At 38.3% G+C, this 21682-nt stretch overlaps 1 protein-coding gene across 7 annotated transcripts in view; it reads right to left on the bottom strand.

Annotated features, from left to right (window-relative positions):
- The window catches only part of DDIAS (DNA damage induced apoptosis suppressor), a 53177-nt gene extending 31597 nt beyond the window's left edge, over nt 1-21580 (bottom strand). Inside the window, exons 1-8 of one of the 7 annotated variants that reach the window (XR_007478901.1) lie at nt 21404-21580; nt 15889-15959; nt 15294-15418; nt 14354-14400; nt 13889-14017; nt 6960-7121; nt 5341-5458; nt 1580-4215 (exon numbers count right to left, since the gene is read on the bottom strand). Coding sequence is in view for 6 of the 7 variants with exons in the window: in XM_033431807.2 (XP_033287698.1) it covers nt 1615-4215; nt 5341-5458; nt 6960-7121; nt 13889-14001 (2994 nt within the window). In the remaining variant the exon portion in view is untranslated. The other 6 variants (XM_033431807.2, XM_033431806.2, XM_033431809.2 and 3 more) reach the window with 6 other exon arrangements.
- Between the last annotated feature and the right edge of the window lie 102 nt (nt 21581-21682).

Here is a 21682-nt window from a genome sequence, read left to right as displayed (position 1 = left end):
GCAGGGGTCACAGGTTTGAGCCCTGGTCCAGGAAGATCCCACATGCTGCGGAGCAACTAAGCCACATGCCACAACTACTGAGCCTGAGCTCTAGAGCCTGTGAGCCACAACTACTGAGCCCACGTGCCTAAAGCCCATGCTCTGCAACAAGAGAAGCCACCACAATGAGAAGCCAGTGCACCACAATGGAGAGAAGCCCCCACTCACCGCAACTAGAGAAAGCTCGTGCGCAGCAACGAAGACCGAATGCAGCCAAAAATAAATAAGCTAATTAAAAAAGGTTCAGCAGAAAACAACTATATATATCTATAGACACAATGGAAAAAATACACCCATACACAAAAGGCAAAATGTTAAATGATTGAATCTAGGTCGTATGTATAGATGCTGTAACATTGTATCATTCTTTCAACTTTTTTGCAAGTTTTCAAAATTAAAAGTGGGGGAAGGGGAGAGAGCCAGTAGAGCAAGACGATAAAGATGGGTATAATGGATCAACAGCCCAAAAAGAAAGATTAGCACTAAATAGGAGGTGTGCATTATTTCTGAGGTTAGAGGAAGAAGAGTTGTGGGTGAGTCGATACAGACAAGTGGGTAAGTATGGGTGTGGGAAGGTAAGGGAATACAGGTGATCTCCGTGAAGTACGAGGCAAGAGTAGGTAGGTCGGTGGCACGAAGAATGGTGAGTATCTGGAATAGTTGCTGTGGGGAATGGCAAAGAGAGCTGACCAGAGACGCACAAATATTTTACAGGGTGCAGCTGAGGTGCTGCTAAGGACGTGAATGTCTAGAAACTATTCTTCATTTTTGCTCCTTATTAGCCCTTTGAGCTTATCTCCCTATCAGAGACCTGTTTACTCTTCTAGACCATGAGTTTCTGAGGTAAGACCTTGACTTTCATTTTTGAATTCCCAGCACCTAGCATAGTGCCTGGCATGTAGTAAGCATTCAACAAATAATTACTGGATAAAATAGTGACAGTTTCACATTTACCTCTAAATTGTAAGTTTTTATTGACCTTTCTTCTTATCCCCAGCCCATAGATGCTGCTGGGTTAACTGATTCTCTGCCATGCTCCCAGAGCAACATAAATTTAATATCCGTTAAAAACTTCTATCATCGCATTTACTGCATTGTATTGAAATTATCCATTGTATTTCTGTCTTACCCAGTAGACTAAAATCTTTTAAGATCAGTGGCGTTGTAGCTTTGTATCACAAACTCAGAACAGTAGTTGGCTTAATACATGGTAGACATTTTCTGATCTAAGCTGAACAATTAAGAAAGACTTTAAGTTTTGGTTTGCAAAGGTTTTATTTCTGAATGTATGTGTGATTTTAACAAATACTTTCAATAAGCAAAACTGACAATATTACATAAGTACAATCAATAATATAAGATAAAGTGCCAAATTATCTGAAATCAGAGTATTCTGGATAAAACACTGGGAAGAACAATGGCTTCCCCCCATATAAAAAGGCACAACAGCACCTCTTTTCTATTTGCTTCTCTTCAAGTGTTCAAAATGGTAAGAATGCTTTCCATGACACTGGAGGCAAGAGTTTCCAAACAGACTTACCTTTAAAAGCTCAGAAATTGGGTTCAGGTGACATTTTATGAGAACAATTCAGGAGACCAAGCACTTTTAGTTTCAGGCACTGAAGGTGACCAACCTTCTGAAAATGGAAGGCAACATTTGACTTCTGAATGCGAAGCAAGTCCCAAAACCGACTCCTTGAAAATCCAGCCTAACCCTGTACTGTTATAGTCAGGAGATTTCTGTTCTGCTGCTGTAAGCATATTCTTCAAATTTAACTTTTTCTTAATTAAGCATTTATCAGTTCTTTGTTTGACATATTTCAGTTTTTTTCTTGGTAACTCTTTTTGATCAGGAGAATTATAAGCAGCTGGGCATTTCCTTAGACCCATGGCCTGGAATCCAAGCATTTCTGAAGGAAATACTTTTTGTGTGGTAGGAGGGACCCATTCATCAACATCAGTTTCAAGGTACTTAGCAACAGGACAGTTGTTGGAGATCTCTGGTTGTGTAATACTAGATATAGTAGGGCTTCTGGATTTCTGGCTGGTTGTCTTTATATTTTTTGGACAGCTTGGGGTGGTTTGCTGTGCATCATTTACAGTGGAAATCCTTGTCTTTTTATAGTTAGCATCAAGGTCCAAATAAAAGGCAGGTAATTTTTTGAAAGCTCCTGTCATTCCATGAATTCTAGTTTGGTGGAATCCTATAACTGGAGTTGACTGTGAACATGGAACAAAGTCTTGGCTATCTTCAAAATCATATTCTGAATCTGACTGAAAATGAGGTGGAGAGGGACATGTTTTTAGATACAGAGAGGCAGATGTGTTTTGCAAGGATAACTTTTGTGAAGACTGGCTGGAGTTTTCAGAGAATGATCTCAATGAAAAATCAGATTCTGTAGGATGACTTTCTGCCGAAGACTTTCCCCACTGTAACAAAATATCCTGTGACTTTTTGGTCATTTCTGTTGCCATGTCCATTTCTTTAGGACTATCATCAAAGAGATCAGCAGAAGCATTGTAGCCACCTTCATGACCAGCAGAACAGTTTGCTGTTAGGTTATTACCAGTGTGCTCATAAGACATTTCTTTCAATGCGTTCGTACTTCTATCTGGCATACTGCAAAGAGCTTCTAAAGGATATGTGAGTTTCCTGCAAATTGTCAAACTGTCACCCTGGTTCTTTGGCCGCCTACAGTATTGTTTATTTTCTAAGCTGTGAAGGTTGGAAACATCATTATATCTCCTAGAACTCAAAGTTGTCAACTTTTCACTCCTTTCGGATAGTGATTTTTCTCCACATCCATTAAAATATTTGCTATTGAGACAAGAATGGTCAGTCTCTGAAGTATCGTGCTTAAGTGAAATTTCAGCCTCATGTGGTGGAATTCTGGTAGACTTAAGAGTAACTGTTGTGCCTGAGCCTTTTGAAGATGGAAACAGAACTGACAGGTAAACATCTGGTAGAAGATTTTCAGAAATGCCTCTTTCACTACTACTTACAGAGATAGTCTCTGCTGTGTTCTCTGGTTGTGACTCCTTATGAATGCTAGGACTTGGATTTGCTTCACAGTTGGAAAGGAAGTTATTTTTGCTGGAGTTTGCTTTGACTGTTGCTTGTGGTGATCTTAAGCCTACAGGTGGTGCATGCAAGGATCTAGTAGTTCTCTGTGGAGTCACGGATATCCTGCTGTGGTCTGCATGTAATTTACTGACGTCATTATCTAGATGACATTTCCTGCTACTGCCATCTGTCTGGGTTATAGCAATCTCACTTTCGATAGCCGCCAGAAATTTGTTTAGGCTTTCAGAGAGTGGAAGGTCAGCCCAGATCTCAGGGTCACAGTCCTGAGAACCCCCAGCTATCTCTTCAAGTCTGAGTGATGAAGGTGGACAACACACAGATCTCTCCTGAAAGCTAGCGGGGGTATCTACATCATGATACTGGTGACATGTTAGCTCACGCTGGGAATATATATTTTTAACTTCCACTGCACTGTGGAAGGATTTTGTATTACTTGGCTCAAGGGGCTCTTGCACTTTCAAAGGGAATAAATTAGAACCAGGAACTCCAATTTCATGATGATTGCTATGAACCGCACTTGGCTGATCAGCTTGTAAGCCAAGTTCTTCACCCAGCTTTTGTGCTGCACTATTTTGATCCATATAAGAAACAGGGCTCCATAAACCCTGAATGGTATCATGGCAGCTATTGGAACCAGTGGCCTCTGCAGAGGAGATGCATATTCTGTTCTGGTGAAGAGTATCAATGGCCTCGCTTTGTTCTGAAGCTGAAAAATCATCATCATCTGTTAGTTGTGAAACAACGGAAGTGAGTTCAAGTGATAGCTGCCAGAATCCTGAAAAATCATTGCTGCCATGGGACTCAAAACAACAAGAACTGCTGTCAGGGCCACATATGCTGCTGACATCGCTATTTGAATTTTCTAAAGCAAGTAGGTGGCTATTAGGTGCCTGGGAGCCACAGCGAAGTTTCCTGATATCAGAAAGCTGCAAAAGCCGATGGAAATAGTCAATGACAGTGAAGCCTACGACACCTGGGTCTGGTAGAACAATCTGGCAAGCTACTAGCGCTTTAACTTCTCTCTTGTGGTCTGAGCACTGCTCTAAGAGGTTACTGGAACCTGAACCTTGTCGATGTTGGCTTTCAAAATTCTGTGAAAGAAGTAAATGAATTTAAATCAGAATAATATTTTCTTCCTTTGACTCAAATGTGAAACAGGGTTTTAAAAGGTTAAAAACAGATGCAACTATAACCCCCACCCCTGTAATTTCAATTCCTCTAGAGTTATAGGGTTTAACGCTAGAGGAATTGAAATTATGGGGAAGTAAACCTTGGAGTAAAGAGACTTGTCTTTAAATTTTGGTTCTAAAATTTCCTAGTGTTGGGACTTTGGACAAGTTATTAGGAGCCTTAGTTTTCTCATTTATAAAATAAGGATAAAAATGCAGGATTACTGTATTAGCAATAACACACAAAAAACTATAGTGCTTAGCAAATAGTAGTTGCTCAATAAATGGTAACTACTATTATATTTCTCATTAGCTTCCATAAGCTTTCAGTGTTTAAAGGAATGTTCTCACTTTAAAAAAAAAAAAAGAAGAAAAAGAGCCGTCTGAGATTTTAAGAAAGAAAACCTCTGTAGCTTCTAATTTCATCTTCCCTTTGGGTTTTCTCACTGTTCAGCTGTGAAGTGCTGTATTCCGCTTTTTAAAACACTGACTGCAGTGTAGGCAAAATACTGATTTGTTCCCTTTAGCATACAAGAGACAGAAAACGATTACTCCTTCAGTCAGCACATTCTCTGGACTTTTTCTATAGTCACTTTTATAATTATTTAAGATGATCCTTCCTAACCTATTCTTACAGTTATCAACACTCAGTTACTTTGCCTTCAAGGTTAGTTCCCTCTTTCTCCCTTTATAGATAAGATTAAAAAGCTAGAGTTGACGAAAGTTTTACTACAGAACCTGAACTGAATTTAGAGGGTATAGTAAATACCAAATATCAAAACAAAATATCTAACACTTGTGAATTTATAATAAATTTAGATTTTTAAAGTTCTGAATGCATTTGAATGGGGCTCTTCTAACTTTTGAAAGAGGAAGTTGTCATACATGGTATTTTAACAGATCACCTATAGCCTATTTTTACAACGCTTAAAGTGCTTCCACAGGCTCTCACACTTATGACTCCTAAAAACTATTTAGAAAATTAAAATCATTTCATTACAATGGAAATGTTAGCATAATAATAAAAAGAAAGCTAGTCTCAATTACCGTCACTCCAAAAATAAAGCTTTGTCCAACAAAGCAAGTTTCAACTGCTTTAGTTAATAGGGTCTGAGCTGCATCACTGTCCAGTGTTTCTGGAATTTCATTACGATCTTGAATGTACCTTGATTGGAAAGAAAATAAAAAATGGGAAGAGATAAGCTTTGAAATTTTAACTTTCCACAAAGAAGACACAATTAGTTTGAAAATACAGCATGAAACTTTTGAGTTACATATAGGGGGAAAAAAAAAGTGACTTTAAGAGCTACGCATTTTGTTCCCTCTAGGTTCTTATAGCCTAGAAAGACAAAAACAACTGATCAAATGTGAATAAAGTAGATGCCTGCCTAGTAATCAGGCCCAGCAATTATTCTAAAAGTGTCAGTGGGAGTAGTGCTGGGATCTTTAACCCTTCTCCTCAAAGCAGAGGGGGAAGTCTTTCCTCATTGCTGGCAATCCTGGCTGTGGTCCCTTGGCCCTCCCTTTCTTCAAATCACTTTGCTCTCAACTATAAGGAGATGAACAGAGATTTCCTCTATTAAGTATTAGGGGAGGAGGGCAGAAGATTGAAGGGGAGAAAAAGTTTCAGTTGCTTACATATCTCCTTACATTCTCAGAACATCTTAACAGGTCAAACTATGCAGATGAACTTGCAATGCAAATGAAATAAATGACAAAATTCAATTTCTGATATGCAAATATTCCTTCAAATAGCTTCTTCCACCTCAAGAGACCTTAGCCACTTGATTTGAAAAATCCTTCAGTTTGAAACAATTTTACTTTCTTTTTTTCTTTTTTCTTTTTTGCGGTATGAGGGCCTCTCACCACTGTGGCCTCTCCCGTCGTGGAGCACAGGCTCTGGACACACAGGCCCAGCCGCTCCGCGGCACGTGGGATCCTTCCAGACCGGGGCACGAACCCACGCCCCCCGCATCGGCAGGCGGACTCCCAACCACTGCGCCACCAGGGAAGCCCTACTTTCTTATTATATATTTCTCTAACTTGGATTAGAGTTTTGTAATTTAATAGTCTAATTACAGTTTGGTTGGAGCATGGTTTAACATCATCACAATAGGTATTCAGTAAATAAACATCTTTCTATTTCTCACTTGATTATCTTTTAAATGAACTGATGATCTGAGGTCGAGTGATCATCTGTTTTTACTAAATGCATATTACCTTAAAAACACATATCTTTGGGGGCTTCCCTGGTAGCGCAGTGGTTAAGAATCCGCCTGCCAATGCAGGCGACACGGGTTCGAGACCTGGTCCGGGAAGATCCCTCTACCGCGGAGCAACTAAGCCCGTGCGCCACAACTATTGAGCCTGCGCTCTAGAGCCCGTGAGCCACAACTACTGAAGCTTGCACGCCACAACTACTGAATCCCGTGCGCCTAGAGCCTGTGCTCCGTAACAAGAGAGAAGCCACCACAGTGAGAAGCCCGCATGCTGCCACGAAGAGTAGCCCCCACTCACCACAACTAGAGAAAGTCCACAAGCAGCAACAAAGACCCCACACAGCCAAAAATAAATAAAACAAAAAAACCAAAAAAAATCCACGTCTTCAAATTCTATTGATGTTCTAAAGTAGTAGCTAGGAAAAAGAATGCTTTAAATATTCTTACCTGTGCAAACCAGTGGCTGTAAGACCAAAAAATGCATCTAAGCAGCTTCCAAATACAGTAATACCAAATAATTTGTTTGATTCTGCAACTTTTAAGGCAAGCTTATATCTGTAACTGGCATTTTCAGCTTCACCAGTAGAGCCACATTTTGGACAATTAGACCTGGAAAAGTGGAGGAAAAAAAGCATAGAGACGTTCACTTACTTTTTTTTAATATGATGTAAAACAAATCTGGAAAAGTAAAGATTAAAAATAATATTTTATGTACAAAATGTACAAGTTACATCCTTCTTAAACGATTTCAGATCAACCTCTTTTGAATTTTCTCTATTCATAACAGTTACTTTACTGATTTAAATTAAGTAGCACCAAATTGATAGAAATTGAAGGAAAACTGTGTGTGTGTATGTGGGGAGAAAGAGGGGTGTGGGGAGGGAGGGTGGCTGGTTGGTTGTTACTGGGTAGCTAAGTCATCATTAACAAATGAGGCATATTATAGTCTGAGGTTGGGGGTGGGGGCAAACTAGATATAATGAAGCAAGCACCACACCAACAGAAGACCTGAGTCTATCTTCTGTTAAAAGGACAATGAATAATCTCAAAACATTTAACAAATATTTATACACAAAGTACCTAGTCATATTTTTCTCACTATTATAAGAATAACTTTACTTTCTTTAATTTAGTTCATTGAAATATGCTGAGAATTTATTAGATTACAAAAAATAGGTACAAAACATCTTGTTTAACTTGTTTGTAAGGCAATTATGGCCAAAGGCATTCTTTTTTTTGGGGGGTGGTGGTGGTGGTTCATGTTTAATAGTGAAGATGGCCTAGGTCATGTTTAGACATTAGTTGGTTTTCTTTTTTTCAAGTTTGAATTCTATCAAACACTTTTTTTTTTTTTTTTGGCCAAATCCTTTCTTATCAAAAATTACTGTGTATGGGCTTCCCTGGTGGCACGGTGGTTGAGAATCTGCCTGCCAATGCAGGGGACATGGGTTCGAGACCTGGTCTGGGAAGATCCCTCTACCGCGGAGCAAATAAGCCCGTGTGCCACAACTACTGAGCCTGTGCTCTAGAGCCCGCGAGCCACAGCTACTGAAGCCCGCAGGCCTAGAGGCTGTGCTCTGCAACAAGAGAAGCCACCGCAATGAGAAGCCCGTGCACTGCAATGAAGAGTAGCCCCCGCTCGCCACAACTAGAGAAAAGCCCACGCACAGCAAAGAAGACCCAACACAGCCAAAAATAAAAATAAATAAATTTATTAAAAAAAAAAACTACTGTGTGTCAAGTGTAACACTACTGTTATGTACTAGCAGTCTGGTCTTAGGATAGATACTAAATCCCTTAAATTTAGATTTCCTCATCTGTGCAATCCAGGGTTGAAGAAGGATAAAATGAGACAAAGTATAAGAAAAGAAAGTAAAGAAAGAATCTAGTACAGATCTTGTCAAATTAATGTGTTTAGTCTGCTTCTCCCTCATAATTATATTAAGTATTGTGATGGTTACCGTCACTTCTACTTATGCTTCCCCTCTTTTCTAGTTGTTTACAATATCTTAGAACTCTGCTATCCATTTTTCACATTCTTAATTTAACAAATTGACCCCTTAAAACATCTTATGGTAATGGTTAATCCTAGAACTGTTTTTTCTTCATGTCGCTAATGATCTGGCTTAAAAATGTGCATAGAAAATGTTAGAGACAGTTGTATAAATTTGATTGCTCCCAGACAGCCACTAGGGGGAGCCTGAATTCCATGGCTCACAAGGTGACTCTTTTGAACAAAGGTTAATCCTTCATATAAGAAGTTACTGGGGCTTCCCTGGTGGTACAGTGGTTAAGAATCCGCCTGCCAATGCAGGGGACACGGGTTCGAGCCCTGGTCCGGCAAGATCCCACATGCCGCGGAGAAACTAAGCCCGTGGAGAAACTAAGCCCATGCGCCACGACTGCTGAGCCTGCACTCTAGAGCCTGCAAACCACAACCACTGAGCCCGCATGCCACAACTACTGAAGCCCATGCGCCTAGAGTCTGTGCTCCGCAACGAGAAGCCACCGCAGTGAGTAGCCCGTGTAGCCCCCGCTCGCTGCAACTAGAGAAAGCCCGCGCGCAGCAATGAAGACCCAACGCAGCCAAAAAAATAAATAAATAAAAACAATAAATAAATTAAAAAAAGAAGTTACTGATTCATCATCATTACATCTGCGCTAATTATTAATTTTTTTTTCCACACTGATGATGGATCTGTGCCAATCCATTCATATAATCTTAACCAAATTGGCTGGAGTTTGTGTTGTAGTCTGGCCATAGAAGGAAGTGAAGGTAATCGACTTACTGGGGCATAAAACCTCATTAGTACCAAGCTCTAGTGAAATGAATTAAGTGTTTTAAATATATATTAGAACTTCTTTAAAAATTATGTACTAATAACGCATTCAGATCTAATGTAAAATTCTTAGCAAATCTTACAATTAATGTGCATCAGTGTTTTACAGTTTACAAATGTTTTCAACATACATTATTTCCTTCTGATACATAAACAAGGCATTTACTCCCATTCACAAACTGGGAAATTGGGGTGAATTTTTGCCCAATGTGACAAAGTTAGTGATTTTTATGACCAAATCCAAGGCTTTGGATTCCTTGCCTGGAGTTCTTTCTTGTTTAACTATAAGAACAGTATGGTTAATAATGAACTACCTTACAAATACAGAGTATCAATGATAGCCTAAGAAAGACTAGTATTAATGCATTATTAGCATTAATGCATATATACACTAAATTATTTATACTTTTATGTTATATATAAAATGAAGATATTTATGTAGTTTCCTTTAATCCTTTTGGGAATAAGTCTGAATTGAAATAAATGTTAGTATGGAGTAATACAGATCACAGCTTTTCAAACTTCAGTATGTATACCAATCACCTAGGGATCTTCTTAAAATGAAGATACTGATTCACTAAGTCTGGGACAAGGCCCAAGATTCTGCATTTCTAACAAGCTCCCAGGTGATGCCGATGCAGCTGTTCCTCAGACCACATTTTGAGAAGCAAGGGTAGAGACAACACATTGAAATCACAGTCCTCTGATTTAACTTCTAGAGGCACCCCTATTTCCAAAATGTCATTTGTTATGGAATAGCAGTTTTCAAACATATTTGGTCTCAGGGACCCTTTATACTCCTAAAAATTATTGAGAATACCAAAGAGCTTTTGCTTATGTGGGTAATATCTATCTATATTTCCAATTGAAAATGAGAAGTTAAATGAAAGTGAGAATTCTAAAAAATACTTATTAATACCTTAAAAAATAGATCCATTGCATAGTTAACAAAAAGAACATATTTTTACAAAAAATAACTGTGTTCCAAAATAAATCAGTGAGAAGAGAGTGGCATTGCTTTATATTTTGCAAACCTATTTAATGTCTGTCTTGACAGCTGGATTCTCATACCTCCTTCTCTGCTCACTCTGCTGTGATATCACATGTCATGGAGCCTCTGGAAAATTCCACTATGCACTTTTACAAGAATGAGAGTGAAAAGGCAAATTATGCCTTAGAATTATTATGAAAAGTTTTGACCCCAAGAAGCCTCTGAAAGGATCTATCTAAAATAATACTTATATATCCTACCTTTTTTGTTTGATACCAGTTAAAACATTCTTTCATTCATTTATTTTTCTAGGTTAGTGTACTTATATTTAGCCCCAAAGTAGAAAAATTGATGAGATTAGTAACTCTTTGAAAATCTGATGAAAGCAATGGACTCTCTTCTCTCCCAGAAAACTGCACACATAACCATAACACACAATATTTTACATATTTCACAGGTAAAGGTAATGAAAAATATTAAAAAATAACAGGAAAAGAAAGTTCTTAGTGCAGAGACAGATTTCTAGACCAAAGTGATATTGGGTTCCTTTAAGTGAATCAGAAGGGCAATTTACATGTTTGGGCTGGCCAGATTGCTTATATGGACAAATGAGTCCCCTTTCTTGCTCATAATTTTTGGGAGTACATACACCTCCCCCATACATATATAAAATCATATATATATATATATATATATATATATATATATATATATGTTTGTTCCTTCATATGAGATTACCATATTCACATATACAAATGTGTACATATATATATATACATATTCACATATATATGAATATGATAATGAAGGACCAAACTAACTTTTATACAGCTGACCCTTGAACAACACAGGTCTGAACTGCAACAGGTTCACTTATACATGGATCTTTTCAAGAGTAAATCCTATATAGTACTATATATTCTGTGGTTGGTTGAATTCTTGGATGTGGAACTGTGCATATGGAGGAACCACAGGTATGGAGGACCTGCATAAATGGAGGAACTGCACATATGGAGGGCCAACTATAAGTTATACTGTGTAGAGGGTTGGCGCCCGGTGTTGTTCAAGGGTCAACTGTACATATAGTTTTTACATTTTTATTTCTTTATCTGTATCTTTATGTCATGGAATCTTTTTTGAAAAGAAATCTAATTTGGAACCCTAATTCAAGGCTGAGAATGGAGCTGTTGTTGAAACTAAAGTGGGGGCCCTAAAGCCCTACCTACTAGTCAGCACAATCCACTATTACTTCTCTAATCCTATCTCCTTCTAGAAGCATAGAACCCTAAGGCTCTGCAGAACAGTAATTTGAAAACCACCACTGCTCTAATCTTGGAGGTTAACAAGAGAAAAAAGTTAATCCCATAAAACACAAAACGTATTATGGTGGTTGTCACTAAGGATTTGGGGTTCAATGAAAAACTTTTAGGGAGCAGTCTTTTTGTTCTTCACTGTCTCTAAAATCTTCTGCAAAGGCTACAGTGTGGAATTCCTCTGTCATAAACTTGCTGTGCTGCAGCAGTGAGGAATTTCTGTTTCCTGTGCTGGCTTACAACTGACTCCAGGTAAGAAAAAAGGAAAGCAGAGATAACAGTAGAAAAGATAAGCACTGGAAATTATGGGAATAGACTTTGTGTAGCACTGTTAATATAATATCTGTAGAGGAGAGGCTATATTTTTGTGGACTACATTTCCACAGGCAAGGACAAAGTGCTGTGGATTTTATGTGACTAAATGGTCCAATTAGAGCTCAGTTTTCTGAGGGCATCTTAAACTCTGGGAAAGAGAGCGGGAGGTATCATTCTGGATACAAATTTCACTGCTAATTTAGAGGTAATATAGTAATTATGGATCTAGATAGCAGTCAGACTGTTTAGGCTTGAATATGTTTCTGCCACTAACTATCTGGCTTTGTGATTTGGGGCAATTTATTTTACTTTTCTAAGCTTTAATTTTCTCCTTTGAAAGTTGGCATTAACAGTAGCATCACCTCACAGGGCTGTTGTATTAAAAGATATAATGCTTACAAAGTTCCTAGTACCATGTGTAGCATATAGTAAACATTCATTAATGTTATCTATTGTTATTACCAGTCTAAAGAGGTAAAAATGGCAGTATTGTTCAACCTAAATGGTTGTTATAGATTATCTTTAAAAGAAATGACTTGGGGGAAAAAAACTCAGTTTTAAAAATGTTTCACATTTATATATTACTAATTATGTATCACACAATGTTTGAAGCATTTATTAATTCACAACAATCCTATGAAGCAGATATTATTAGTTTCCCCATTTTGAGATCCAGATAATTTAAGTGACTTGCCCAAGGCTACAAAGCTTTAAGTGGCAGGGTTGAGAGTTGAACCCAGGCAGTCTGGCTCCAGAGAACTGTGCTTTTTAATCACCAGGATATAATGCAATAGGTAAAGTATACTTGCCCAAGATCATACAACTATCAAGTGCCAGAGCCTATCTACAACCCTGTTGTGTTTTCCGAAGCTCGAAATCGTTCCATTTTACCACACTGCTTCTAAGAATAGGTCCTGATCAAAGGAAAACAGTCCCTGTGTTTTAGTTTTTTCAAAAAATAGGTAGGAACCTGAAAATGAGTGAAGCTAAGTCTAGATCGAAGACAACCTAGACACTATCACATTGTCATTTATTCATTCATTTAACATTTATTGTGTATTTTCTATGAACTAAACCATAGGCTGAATGCTGAGGATTTAATGATGAATAACACAAATAGGTTCTTTCTCTCAATTTACAAATGAGTACTTGAAAGAATAGCTTAATAAAGAAATAGTGAAAACTACTGGAAGGATGACTTAAGAGTCCAGGTGTGGGTTGGAACTGTCAATTCCTCCCCATACAATGCTAACTAGACAAAAAAGACTAGTTAAGCATATTGCTGGCCTACTACTCTACTTACATACTACTAGGTACTTACTAGATATTCTTATTCTCACCCCTAGGAAGAGAGAATGTATTCTTAAGGAACTCCAACCCTAACCTCTCACCTGTACTCTATAAAGATCAGAGAAGAATCCTAGGCTCTCAGGTCTAGTTGGCCTGAATCTGGGCACCATAATAAAGTATTATGTGCCAAGCACAGTTCTAGGTGCTGAAGGATACAGAGGTTACAATAACAAAGTCCCTGTTCTCAGGGAGTTTATTCATTTATTAAAAAATAATCTGGAGATTATGCAAAAATAAGCAAACAATGAACAAACAAAAAACCCCTACACTATTTCCAGGGATATCCCAGAAGTGTATTAAGTTTTTGCATCAGGCTCGTGACTTCCTCTCTGAGAAATTAGTTTTCTTCTCTGAAGCAGGTACTTAGTAAAGACTTGGAGATAATGTGAAACATCCCTCTAGTAATAGAGGATTACCAGCCAATTCTATTCCAGGATTTACAGAAGAACCAATCTAAGAGAATCTTACGTCCTGATACAAATTTAATCCTTACTTGCCTTTGAGCCATAGGAAATCTACAGTGTACACTTGCATTTTCTTTCTCACACTTTCAGGCTTTATTTTTACCTTTTGGAGACCAGGAGTATTCGAGAGAAGCACTTTTGACATGAAGGATATATAAAACTAGAATTCTGGAGAGCAAGAACTGAGGCAAGAAGAAATTTTCTTCTTCTATTCATGTGTCCTCACTGTGGTCTGCAAAACAAAATAACCATGGGATGAATGGCAAATCTTTAATTGCATGTGTGTAATTCATTTCTTAGGAAAATCACTTAAACTTCACTGCAAAGTCAATAGATGTTTTTTTTTGTAGTAAATGTTAGTGTATTGGAAAACTAATTTTCTTTTTCTGTTTAATTAAGAAAATAAGATTTAAAACAGAGTAGTTCAAGCAAATATTCTGTTTTTGAATAAATGCTCCACCCCAGTAATTCAAGAAAGGTATCATTTAATTTCTTTCAACATCTTTATAAGAAGAGCTATATAGAACTTGTTTCCACTATTAATAGAAAGGAACTTAAATGAACTTACAGGAATGTTTAAAAGAAACGAAATTGGTGGGAAATAGTTCTTTTCAGCTGGAAAAAAAAATCACTTCATTAGATTTCAGTATGTACATTTCTACACAGCTTGAAGAGGGAAAAAAAGACAATTTAGAGTGTACAGATAGAAAAATAAAAATGTTGCATGGTCAAATGAGAGTTCAAAGTGCTTTATGAGCCTTGTATAAAACACGTCAGAGAAGTAAAACAATAAAATAGCAGTTCGCCTCTTTTATACTTTCCTTTTAAAAACTCAAATGTTGGTTTATCAAAATTTTTTAAATTGATTAGCTTATTTATAGCATAATATAAATGCTCTGAAATAAAAATCTCTGTACATGTTCAAAATAAAGCTATACCAATAAATTTTCATTTGTAAACACACGGCAAAAGCTTTCAATTTCTGCAAATGGGTGAAACTGTTTCTGAGACTGGCATCAGCAAATTTTGACAAAGTGTAAGTCATCAGTTTCAAAATCATAAAAGAATCTTTTAGGTATAGCTCCTCCTGAGGATGATCACGAATTTAGAAATGTGATTATGGAATGGGTATCTTAAAATGTTTCTAATCCTGTCTACCAATCAAAATATTCCTGTGAAAATAAAATCTTGCCACCTAAGGCAGTAAGATGGAAACGTACAAAGATTATAGATAAATGGATTTACATAAATCACCGATCTATGTTATTAAAGCGGGCATAGAAAAAAAATCTAACTCTGCTTAATTCTTGTTGTTATCCTTGTTTTTGAACCCTTAGGTATACATGACTAATAAGGTTCTACCAAAAGCAGATATGTCTTCCTAGATTTGGCTGTCACTTTAGGCTACATGGCAATCTCTAAGGACAAGGTAGAGGAGGTGATACAGGATACAAGGAAAAGGCAGAAAGAAAAGGCCAGAGAACACTGCTATTTTTAGTGCTACTTACCTCAAGTTCCTTTTACCAATGCAACAAATGATGGAATGTATGTCAGCAAAGGCATCCTCCCTCTACACTTCCTCTAAAATCCAGTTTGGGGTAGGGTGTAACAAGGTGGTACACCTGCCTATGAGCTAGGAGAGATAAAACAGGGCAAAACTCCCTCCTGAAAATGTCGTCTTTTACCTGATTAAAATCTTGCAGTTTAGAATGAAGCCTCAATTCCTCACAATGCCTGTCAGGCCCTAGCTCATCTAGCCCCACCTCCTTGACCTCACCTTGTACCACTCACCCCCTTAATCACTGCACTTCAAGCCATGCTAGCTTTCTTTCTGCTCCTCAAACACACCAAATAATCTTTCTTAGGCTTCTGTGCTTACCTTTCTCTTTGTCTAAAATGCTCTTCCCTCAGTACTTCAAATAGCTGGCTCATTCTCATCCTTCAATCTTTAATGTTACCCCTTAGAGAGCCCCATTTCATCTCAGGTAAATACTTCCTTCCTCTTAGTTTCTATGATATCACACAGTTTACTCCTTCATGGTACTAATCGTGCTCGTGATATATGCAATCATGAAAATTATATATCAGATGATACATGCTTACTTGTTTTTGTTGGTTCTACCCCCATTAATCTTAAAGTTTCATGAAGATGGAGACCTGGTCTATCATGTCACCTATAAATGAAAAACATATATAAGCAGAAATATTTGCGAATTAATTTCTAAATTAATTGTGCAAGCACTAACTGCTGTTATTTTTAAAGGAAGGAAGGTTAAATTGTCATTATTTAAGGGTTTACTGCCCTCTAGTGGAGAAATAAATAAATTTGAGAACTGAAATGAAAAAGGTCATTGAAGTATTTTTACTATTTGCGTTTCACTTGGTAAATTCCAGCAAATGGCTAAAAGACTTTCCATTCATTGGCTGGTGAAAAAAATGCAATAAGATCCTTTTAGACAGTCACTATTAGTTATTCCTTTTGTTATTTTCATAGTATTTCCTTATGATTCTTGTCATCTAGTTTGTTTTGCCTCTCTCTCTACTGCCTGACTTAAAGTATGTTGAATTAATGTTTGATGGATAACTGAATGAAGCATCAGGAATGAGCGAATATTAAAGTTAGGAAAACATGATCACAGACTTAGGAACAATTCCATATGTGGTATCTATTGCAATTTATCTTTCTTCTTGATTTTATTGGGAAGGATGGTGATATTGCATTACATTACTTTCAGTTCCATCACGGTCAGCAAACCATATTCCAATTTAATAAGTCCAATATATTTACTTATGTATCAATCATTTATTGTACAGCTGATAAATACCAGGTGATGGGAATAATATAAGAGATGGACAAAATATACAAGGTCCCTACCTGGTCACTAGACTTATAGTGACCAATAATCACACCAAAAAACTGAAATTGTGGAAAATTCTATAAAGAAAAAGTACAGAATACCATGAGAAAATACAACAAGGGGACTGATCTAGTCTTAGCTTGGCGGGGATGGGGAGAAAGAGAATAGTTAGGCACACAGATAACCTTCTTTTAAAAAGTACTTTCTCTCAGAGTTGTCAGATTAAAGGTGATTTTTATTTCCATTTTAAATATTTTCTAAATATTTCTTATTTAAATATTTTAAATATTTCATAAATGTATTACTTTTAAATTAGAAAAATCAATAAATATAATAAAAACCTTGGGTCCTCTTAATCTCTCACATATAGAAGTAGAAACAGGAGAATGAGATGGACAGAGAGGGAGAAAAGTATAAATGTTAGGGAATTAATTAGGACCTCAGTTGGCTTTTGTTTTGATGGCCAGAGATTGCTCAAGTCAATGTCCAGGACTGAAGACTCTGATAGACTTATGCTTATGAAAATATGCTGGGTCCAGGTGGACATATTATAGTGCATTTTTAATTTAACATGGAATACTCTGGACTACTTGCTTTCTCTGTTTCTAGCCATGGGAGATGAACTATAATCCAAGATGCTTTACTAATTTATCACAAAAAATTACTGTCACAAGGAAGGAACTCATCTTAAGCCCATATCTTCTTTTGGATAAAACTAGATGTTAAAAAAAAACATATTAAGCTAAATTATAAACAAAGTTACTTGAAGAAGGGGCATTAGGTGAAGCAAATATTTAATGGAATCATGCTAACACAGGTGATGCACCCTTTTCACACTAGAGATGCTTTGGGTTCTCAAACTTTAGTGTGCATCAAAATGACCTGGAGGGACTGCTAAACCACAGATTTATGGGCCCCAATGTCAGAGTCTGATTTCATTAAGTCTGGGATGAGGGCCTGAGAATTTGCATGTCTCACAAGTTTCCAAATAAGGCTTATGTTGCCTACACGTGAAAACTACTATTAAGGCTTTTCAGCTTAATTCCCTCATTACCAAGTTTTTAGAAGGTAACTTAATAGCCTAGAAAAAAATCACACTCATATATGCACACACACTGATACAGTTTTTTCCTCCTTTGGACTAGATTAGAAAATCCAAAATAATTGGTCTACTAGAATAATTCTTCTTAAGTGTTAGATCATGGAGAAAAAATTTAATTAAGTATTTAATGTGAATTAGCCTATGGGGAGGGTGGTGAAGAGAAGTATAAGATGTGGATTCTATTTTAATGAAGTTTATAACCTGGTTGGGCTCATAAATTCTTCTGAATGCTTTACAGTTCTCTCTCTTATACGATTATCTGATCCCCTCAGAGAAATTAAGTAACTAATTAAAGGTCAAGAAGCAGGTAGCATCAGGTCTGGAATTCATGCCTTCTGATGAGTAGCTCACCAGTCTTTCTAGTCCATTACATTGTTTGCTCAAGCTTCACACAAACTATTTGTATTTGTTTCAAGGCTGTGACCAAAGGATGAAATCACTCCTTTAAAAAACTACTCCCCACTTCTAATGGCATACAGAAAAGGAGATATGACTAACTCTTCTCCCTTTCTTCATTCCTTCCCAAACTGTTCTTGCTTTGCAAGAAAATCTTTGTCACTTTGCTGCTCTCAGATTTCCCGTTTCACATTTTACAGGACAGAGTCCTCAGCTATGGAAAGGGTGGGTATTCTGAGTTGCTTTATTAAGACTAACTAATGGTCTCCTCAAAGGGTACATACTTTGTCTAATTTTCTAAAGGCAGTCATAACAAGTCCCTGAGAAATGATTTTCTGACGTTAACATGAAAAATCTGGAAAGGGGAGAGGCAGGCAGGAGATAAGAAAATTAAATAAGCAAAAACCAGACAAAACCTCTTTTATTTGGAGAAATACTGGTGAAAAATATTTTTAAAACATTAGCCAGGAAAATCTTAGTGAGTATAATGCACAGTTTGTCCACTGCATTTATGATAGGTAAAGTACTATTCTAGGGATGGGGAAGGGAACAGGGTTACAGATAGAAAAAACAGGTTCTCTGTTCAAAGAATTTATAATCTATTGGCTAAGACAGACAATGTAGAACTACCAACAAAGTGACACAAAGGTACACAATATGTGTACGTTTCAGACTTCCATATCTCAACTGCTTATCTGACAGCCAAATGTATTTGGATATCTCATAGTCATCTCAGGGCTTAATAGGCTAAAAAAAAAAAAATCTGAATTGTTAGTTTCCTTTCAAACCTCTTTAATAGTAATTTTCTCCATCTCAGTAAATGGCAGTACTCTCCAACTAGTAATTCAAGCCAGATACCCAGGAGTCAAGTCATCTTTCATTCCTTTCTTTCCCTCAAGTCCCACATCACATTCATCAGTCTTTTTTGACACCCTTCAGTCTATTTCCGCATCTAAAAACCATCATTCTGGGACTTCCCTGGTGGCACAGTGGTTAGGAATCCGCCTGCCAATGCAGGGGACACGGGTTCGAACCCTGGCCCGGGAAGATCCCACATGCTGCGGAGCAACTAAGCCCGTGCGCCACAACTACTGAGCCTGCACTCTAGAGCCTGTGTGCCGCAACTGCTGAGCCCACGTGCCACAATTACTGAGGCCCGCATGTTCTTGGGTCCATGCTCAACAAGAGAAGCCACTGCAATGAGAAGCCCGCACACCGCAACAAAGAGTAGCCCCTGCTCGCCGCAACTAGAGAAAGCCCACGCAAAGCAAGGAAGACCCAACGCAGCATAAATAAATAAATAAGAACCGTCATTCACTCTTCCCCTAATATATTCTACCACCAGCTTAATCCAAACCACCATCATCTCCTGCTTATGCTGCTGTATTAGAATCCTAACTGTGTGATCTGGTCCCTGAACATTTCTCCAGACTCATCTCATAAAACTGTTCTTTCTGAACATGATCCAGCCACACTGGTCTTTTTTTAGGTTCTTGAACACTAAGATGCCAAGCTCTTTCCTGCTTTAAGGTCTTGGCATAACCTATTCACTCTGGAATGTTCTTCCTTTCTTCTGTTGCATGGCTGTCTTTTAGGTCTCAATTTAACTGTCAACTCCTCAGAGAGGCCTTCTCAGACCAACCCAAATCAAACAAATTCCACTTTACTCTTCTTAAGTCCACCCATAAAAGGTTTAAGTTCCATTAGAACAGGAATCTAGGACTGCCCTGGTGGCATAGTGGTTAAGAATCCGCCTGCCAATGCAGGGGACATGGGTTCGATCCCTGGTCTGGGAAGATCCCACATGCTGCGGAGCAACTAAGCCCGTGCGCCACAACTACTGAGCCCGCGCACCTAGAGCCTGTGCTCCACAACAAGAGAAGCTACCGCAATAAGCCCATGCACTGCAATGAAGAGTAGCCCCCACTGCCCACAACTGGAGAAAGTCTGCGTGCAGCAACGAAGACCCAATGCAACCAAAAATAAAAATTAAATTAAAAAAAAAAAGAAAGAACAGGAATCTCACATCTTGGTCACCATTGTAATCCTAGTACCTAGCAGTTCTTGGAACAGAGAAGGGAGGCATTTAAAAACTATCTGTAGAATGAGTAACTAACTACTGGGTGCTTTGTGACCCAATCTTGCAGGGTTAGGAAAGGCTTCTTAACTTAGAAGGCTTCATAAGCAGAGACCCAAGGAATGAGTAAGAATTAGCTGTGTTGGTGATGGGATTTAGAAGAGGTCTGGAGGTGAGGGATAATGGTGCATTTGAGGAACTCAGAAAGACAAGAAGGGCCCTGTGAACCACGTTAAACTCAAACCTGAGGGCAAATAGGAGGGGCTGAAGGAAAGGTTTTTAATGGGGCATGCCAGATCAGATTTGTGCTTTATCAGCCTCCAATGTGGTGTCTGGATTGAAATGTAACAGGATTGAAAGAAGAACCAGCTTGGGAGGCTACTGGCATAGTTATGTAGTAGTCGTGCTGAACCAAAGTAATGACAGTAAAAGTGGCGAGAAGTGTATGGATCTGAGATATTCAAGAGGCTGGTATGACTGGCTGGATGTGAGAGATAAGAAAGGCACCTAGAAAACTTTCAAGTTTCCCAAGGGGGAGGGGGAATAGGGGAGAAAAGGATTGCGAGTTTGGGATTAGCAGAGGCAAACTATTATATATAGAATGGATAAACAACAAGGTCCTACTGTACAGCACAGGGAACGATATTCAATATCTTGTGATAATCCATAATGGAAAAGAATATGAAAAAGAATATATGTGTATAACTGAGTCACTGTGCTGTACAGAAGAAATCAACACAACATTGTAAATCAACTATACTTGAATAAAATTTTTTTTTTAAAAAAGTAAACTTTCAAGTTTCTGGTTTGAGCACACTGCTCAGTTAAGCTCTTTCCCTCTGGGTCGTCAAAGCAGTTTGGAAAAGCCAGCTGCCTACTTATCTCCGAGCACCTCAAAAGTCGCAAGTAGCACCTTTTCCTCCCTGTATGTCCGGTTCCAGACGCTCACCCGTGTCCACCTGATGGCACATACAAAAGCTAGCTGAGTGACTGCAGCAGCACCGTCTCAAATTAAAATAATTGACCTTCTTACTCTTTTACGCTCATAACCGCCCTTTTCTAGAAGAGACTGACTCCTGAAAAAACAACATAGAATGCACTGAATCTCACTCAGAACGACGTTAAGTGTCTCGTTAGGAGTCACCGGCCCTTGCTCCCCGAGAACCTCCTCTCCCAGCTCCTCACCTGAGGCACAGGACGGGGATCCTTGCCCGGGCGAAGCACAGTGACGCAGATCCACAAGACTCAGCGGAAAACGAGCGCCCTCCAATCGAATCTCCCGCGCTTCCTTCCGCCGGAAGTGACGCTATAGCCGTCCTTCCTCAGAGCCAATCAGAAGAAGGAGCCGCCGATGGTGGAGATTTAGCACAACAGCCTGTGAGCTTTTGCGGATGACCGTTTTTGTCAGACAGGGTTTGACGAAGGTTCTTTACCGACTGGGGGAGCACTAGTACAGTCTGTAAA

Source organism: Orcinus orca, chromosome 8 (genome assembly GCF_937001465.1).
Source record: "Orcinus orca chromosome 8, mOrcOrc1.1, whole genome shotgun sequence".
Classification (NCBI taxonomy): Eukaryota; Metazoa; Chordata; class Mammalia; order Artiodactyla; family Delphinidae; genus Orcinus; species Orcinus orca.
Note: the sequence above shows the minus strand (reverse complement) of the source record. Positions and strands in the feature narration are given on the sequence as shown.